Source organism: Gastrolobium bilobum, unplaced genomic scaffold, assembly GCF_033153095.1.
Source record: "Gastrolobium bilobum isolate Gb01-03AN ecotype WA unplaced genomic scaffold, APGP_CSIRO_Gbil_v1 utg2264, whole genome shotgun sequence".
Lineage (NCBI taxonomy): Eukaryota > Viridiplantae > Streptophyta > Magnoliopsida > Fabales > Fabaceae > Gastrolobium > Gastrolobium bilobum.
The window spans coordinates 377,437-383,485 of NW_026899254.1; the positions used below are offsets into that span (position 1 = coordinate 377,437).

Here is a 6,049-nt window from a genome sequence, read left to right on the forward strand (position 1 = left end):
TTTTATCATATACAGATATGTTCAAATTATTTTTGACTTTTGTTTCGTTTAATAACTTATAATGCCGCCACCTCTCTTGATGATTACATTAACTTCGAGAAGAAGAACCGTGGAAGAACCAACAAACACGAAGGCGAGGGAGGAATAATAAAATTATATGGTTGCTTCTTTTGTAAATGCTGATATGATTCCAAATCCCATGAACATCCTTGAAAGCTGCTTCGTTAAGCATTTGTTTATCTTAACAGTAAACAGAAAAACATATGATTCATTACCTCTAAGATTCTGAAACAAATAACGCAATTGTTACAGCAAAAGGAAAAGGGGAACAAGAAGACATTTGGAATTTTTCTAAACAAGATAAACTCAACAAACTTATGATTTTAAATACCATACATAACACCCTCCATGATAGGGAAATCACGTACTTGCCCCTGGCCTTGGGGAACAGCTATAATGAAAACCTACATGTTGACAGAATAAAATAAACACACTGGAATTGCACGTCTTACAACATTTAGATGACAGGCCAAAACACCACAACCTATTCACTCAGCTTCGTCCATAGCTAAAACAGGTCAACCATGATTCTGGATAGTTCTTTCTGGATGCCTTTTGATTGGGGCTGCTAGTCAAGTTACTCCAACACAAACAGGGAAGAACTAAGCAACCAACATGATTCTAGTATAGTCTTTTGCACGAATCTCCTGTGAATAATTTATCAGAATTTTGAGGATAGCATGTTCATTACTCATCTCCGTGATTGTTATTGAAACCTGCGGAGCACCTGCCAAGGTCCATTTGGAGCAACAGAATATCATTCGGCTTTAAAGATTTCATAACCTTCTGTGCTAATTCTTTTTTATTTCTCCACTTCTATTTCTAGAAACAGAACCATCCTTCCCAGAGGGTACTCCCAAAGCATGAGCAAACATTCTCTTTGCAGCTCCTAAGTTCTCCTTCTTCATGTAGTCTTTACTTACACTTTGTCCTCGTTTTCCATCTTGAGAGAATTGTGGCAAATCTTTGTCAACTGGTGTTTGATCATTCCTTTTATTAAGTGAGGCTGCATTAGAACTGCTAGTGTTTCTTATTCCGCTGTTTAAGTTTTTTCTCTGGTGTAAGGACTCTTCAGAATCTTTTGTGAGATTGGACACTTCACAATTCTTATCTTGGTCATTTAATTCATCTGTGAGCACTCTATCCTTCATACTATCAGTAGCCAAGTCATTCTGATTCTTTGTATGGATTCTTTGACCCAATGCATGTGCAATCATTCTACGGGCAACCACAGGCACACTTCGTGGCTTTTGTTCACCAGGCTCTTTTTCATCTTCCAAATTCATAGAGAAAATTCGCTCACGAGCAACTAAATAAGCTGCTTTTCTCTCCTCCAGTGACTGCTGAAAGGATGCTGTGTTTGTCTCTGAGACTAAAAAATGCAACACAAAATTAAGGCCCATAAAACAGTGCAAGTATTCACATCATAAAAAATTGTAAGAAGTCATTACGAAAATCACTATTTTCCATATGAACTTATTAAGTTTATTATACACAAGTTGTCACTCCTATACGCATCTGCAAACAAAATTGTCATCAGTGTAGTGCTCTCATCTGTCAGTATATGTTTGCTGGGTGTTCATATGCCTCTCATTTGTCAGTTCACATTTACTTCTACATCAGTATTCTATTTCTATTCTAGCTTTACTACAAGTCTAATAACTGATGCAGTGGTGTTTTACTTTTAAGCATAAGTGTTTTTGTGTTATTTTTGTAATTTTTTATGGATTTCTGTGATCTCTATACCATCAATACTGTATCCTATTTCTTAAAACAATTGCTTTGTTCCTATATCTATGTTACCAAACCCACGTTCTGTATCATATGTTCATATTCATGCATCATAGACATTATAGGAAATAATTTTATGTCATCTAAATGTCATATGCATGTTACACTACAACACAGTAGTGCAAAGTCTAATAATAATAATAAAGAGATAATAGAAACATACACTTCTCTATAGAAAATAACAATAATTTTCAGTAACGCATCTATCATAAATCTTTCACACAGTATTTTTCCAAGTCTTTAAATAAAATAGAAAACTGTGAATCTCATTTACAACATGTTATATGCTATGCTATGTCTTTTACTACAAGAAAATAGTAAGCTGTTATAGCTATGTACTAAAATGACTGACAGAGAGAAGAAGAATCAGTAGTATGTATTACCTGGAGAGGCTTCTTTCCTCCTTAATATTTGGTGTGACGTAATCAAAGATTGAGGTTCATCATACTTCCATAGGATATCACTAACAAGGATTGGAGGTCTGTAATCCATCCATATATAACAGTTATTTCGTAAAAGAAACCTTAAAAAATTGCTGAATTACTAAAAAAATAAAGTAATCCAAATTAGGCTTGATATAAAAAGGGCCAGGAGAAATAAAAGATGAAAGTTCATTTACATAGATGTATCTGGACATCTCTCCAGAATCAGATGGCGATCATCTCCTTCACCAACAGATTCATGTGCAAACCTGGCATCAGTTATAAAACTATCAAACAAAGGAAAGTAGATGCAGATTTAAAATGAAACCAGAAAGGACCTTTGACAAGGACTAGCAAAAAATAAAATTCATAAGAAAAATACCCAAATATCTCAGCAAGGCGATGCAAGAGAAGGCGATTGTAAGAGTTCATTGGCTCCAATTCCAAGATCCCGTCTGAACTATAGTTCAATAAAAACAGATATTAAGAAAAATCTTATGCAGTACAGGAAAAAAAAAAAACTCTGAACTTTTATAAAACGACTATTTAACACAGAACATGTATATGTTCAACTGCCACAAAAACCAGCTACAATCGGATGCTATAAATGACCAACAAAACTTAGAGCCGCTCTGCAAAAGCCCCTTCTTTACACATTAACCAATGCCATAAGACAATTTATATTAACCAAGTGACACTGAGTAAGAGATGAATGAACAACATAGTTTTGAATTTAATAAGCAAACTGTGATACTAAAACGTTGACTGTTCAAATTTGTCTATGACCACGTTAGAGACAAGTACAACACTAGTAGTTACATTAACTAAACCTTTAACTTCAAGAACCATAGTGATGTCTTGGACTAATAATCAGGTTAAACAGGAGTATATTTTCAGTGCTCCTGTAGTAGGACTCAAATAAAGGATAGTGTAGGATAAATGGTGGTAGGTGTTTCTTTTTCTTTTCTTTTTTTTCATTTTTAAATGAGTGATGTACTAGTACTACTGAAAATATTTTCAGTTAAACACTACTCAAAAACCGTCTCATAAATGTTACCTTGTGTCATCATCCTGAAGAAAGTTAATTAAGGCTTCTTCCATTGTGAGAACTAGATGCTTGCAAGGAAGATTGTCCTTAACAAGAAAAGCCAATTCCTCAACCTGAAATATAAAAACATTGTCATTAAGACCCAATAAACACATGACATAGGTCCTTCTAAAAGATGCTTCTTTAGTGCTAAGCCAGTTGAAATTGACACCAAACAAAATTTCATCACGCAAACATTTGACCCTAATCAAAACCTTCAATTAACATGAAATAAAGGAACATCCTTGGTCATAAAACTCAGCGTAGGGTTCTGGCTTTAGTAACTACACATTAAACAATGCAATTTGCTACGAATAAAAGAACTTAATACCCAGAAAGAGAGAGGGCATGACAGTACGAAATTGAAATTCATCAGAGCATAATCCGAAAAAGAAAGAGAATCGAAAAAGCATACCATGGCGAATTGGGTCATACTCATATTGAAGAATTGAACAAAGTCAAAGGCTTTAGGTTAGGGTTTACAAAATTTGAAACATTCGAACTCGCACTTCAACTTCGGATTTGCTCAATCGATGGCTGCGTGCGTGTTTGAGTTACCCACCACCTTTTTCTTTTTTAATGATTTTATCTCAAAACACATAAATATATCCTTTTGGTTATTCCTATTCTATAACCAAATGCCATTTGTTCGTACTTCTCTAAAGTTTTTTTTTATCCCCTTATCATAACTGTAAAAATAAGATAATGTTATTTTAAAAGTGAAACTTTTTAGAAATTTTTCAGCAATATCTTTTGGAACATACAATTTATTCTTTAAATTTTATATGAATTTCCATTAAAAACAAAAGAAAAAAAATTATTACATGAAAATCAAAAAATCACTAATAGAAAAGAATAAATCTTCCATAATATGAAAAAATATTTTTTCGTTTTATATATTGAATTAATTTTATTTTATTTTGGTAAATATATTGAATTAATTTAGTCTGTGAATAAATGTGACTAATTTATTGTGCATTTGGATGAGTTTATTTTCTTAAAAAAGTTGCTTTTTTTTATAAAAAAAAAATATGAAGAATTTTATGTGTTTGGATAAAAACTTAAAAAAAAAAGTTAAACTAATTTCTTTTTTAGAAGTCAGATTTCTTGCTTTTAAAAAAAACAGAGGTTAAAAATTAAATAATTTTTGAAAAAATCAATTTTACCCCGACCCACTCCAACCACTTCACTTTACTATAATCACATATCCGGTAATTTCATATATAAAAAGTGTTTATTAATTTTAATATCTAAATAAATTTTTTAATTAAAAATATTTTTTATTTAAAAATATTTTTTATGTGATTTATCCAAACGAACCTTAATGTTTTAATAATTTAGAATCAACTTATTAATTCTTCTGCACACACAACCTCATCGTCTTACCATATACCATATTGACGAAACATTCTTACATGTTTCTGGACGAAGAAAACTCTCCAAAAAAAAATTCACGATTAGATGTCACGTAGTATGTGAGACTTACATAGATCTAAGGATGGAGATGCTCCTCGAGTAAAATTTTACTCCACCAGATTCGTGAGTTGGATTTTATTCTGTTAATGTAGATATTTACGCTTTTATATTTGGAACAGTAACTATTTTGTCACGTCTGGTCAAATTATTTATCAGACTGCCATGCCAACAGTAAAAAAATTTGGAACGTCACGCGGCATAATTCGCTATACTGTGCAGCGAAATATGTTTGCAAATAATTCGCTACACAGTGTAGCGAATTATGCCATGTCAGGCTGCACAGTCAGAAAAAATAACAGTGTCAAGTAGGCAGCAATACAAGCATAATTCACTACACAGTGTAGCGAATTATTGCCTGCTTGACACGTGTCATTTTTGCTGACTGTGCAGCCTAACATGACATAATTCATGACACTGTGTAACGAATTATTTGCAAACATATTTCGCTGCATGTAGCAAATTATGCCGCATGGCATTCTAAAATTTTTTAGGTTGGCGTGGCAGTCTGGTAAATAATTTGTTGAAGTCACTGTTCCTCTATATTTTTATTCAGTATTGATAAAACTTAATGCGATAGAAATAGAGCACATAATTTTGGAGGAAAATTTTTGTTATTATTGTGCGGTTCAGATCAGCTTTTTTATTATAATTTTGTAGAGCATTAGAGACGGCACTCAAAGTTGTATATGAGAAATTTGTACAAATATATGTATTATAAAGTATAAACGGAGTATTATGTCTAAGTTGATGGATGAATGAATTGGGCAAAATATTTATTATTATGTATAGATTTAAAAATTCAAATGATCTTTCATCCATGTGAGCTTTTTCTTCCCTTGCTAGACGGTTATACACAATATTAATGAAATCATAACTAAAGTTCGTGACTTTAATTCATGTTATAAGGTGACCAATTGCAGTTGGTTATTTCTTATTCACAAGAAGTAAGAAATAGGGTTAATAAAAAGGTAGAGAAAAATGGTAAACTGAAGGATCAAATCTCTCGCTATATAACCAGTCTTCTGATATATTATATAAGATTTTATAAGAGTTATATCGTAGGAAAAGTGATTGTGTAATGTTATAGAAATTCGTTTTACGTGTCGTAATTTTTTTTCTTTATTTTTGCTTCAAAAAGTGTGAGCCCTATAAAACGTTATATGTGTAGGAAACTTTCTTATATCATGTTAAATGATAAATGCAAATCCTTATT

At 32.2% G+C, this 6,049-nt stretch overlaps 1 protein-coding gene across 2 annotated transcripts; it reads right to left on the reverse strand.

The window, feature by feature from the left end:
* Positions 1-305: 305 nt before the first annotated feature.
* Positions 306-3,921, reverse strand: LOC133288836 (uncharacterized). Of its 2 annotated transcripts, none has more exons than XM_061486665.1 (6): positions 3,776-3,921; positions 3,331-3,434; positions 2,656-2,728; positions 2,471-2,542; positions 2,235-2,332; positions 306-1,432 (listed from the first exon to the last, which is right to left on the reverse strand). In XM_061486665.1, exons 2-6 carry the CDS (start codon positions 3,341-3,343, stop codon positions 852-854), a joined length of 837 nt encoding a protein of 278 aa, XP_061342649.1. In that variant the 5' UTR covers positions 3,344-3,434; positions 3,776-3,921; the 3' UTR covers positions 306-851. The 2 variants fall into 2 exon arrangements, with proteins under 2 accessions (XP_061342649.1, XP_061342648.1); XM_061486664.1 differs by having other exon boundaries at positions 2,656-2,733.
* Positions 3,922-6,049: the final 2,128 nt, after the last annotated feature.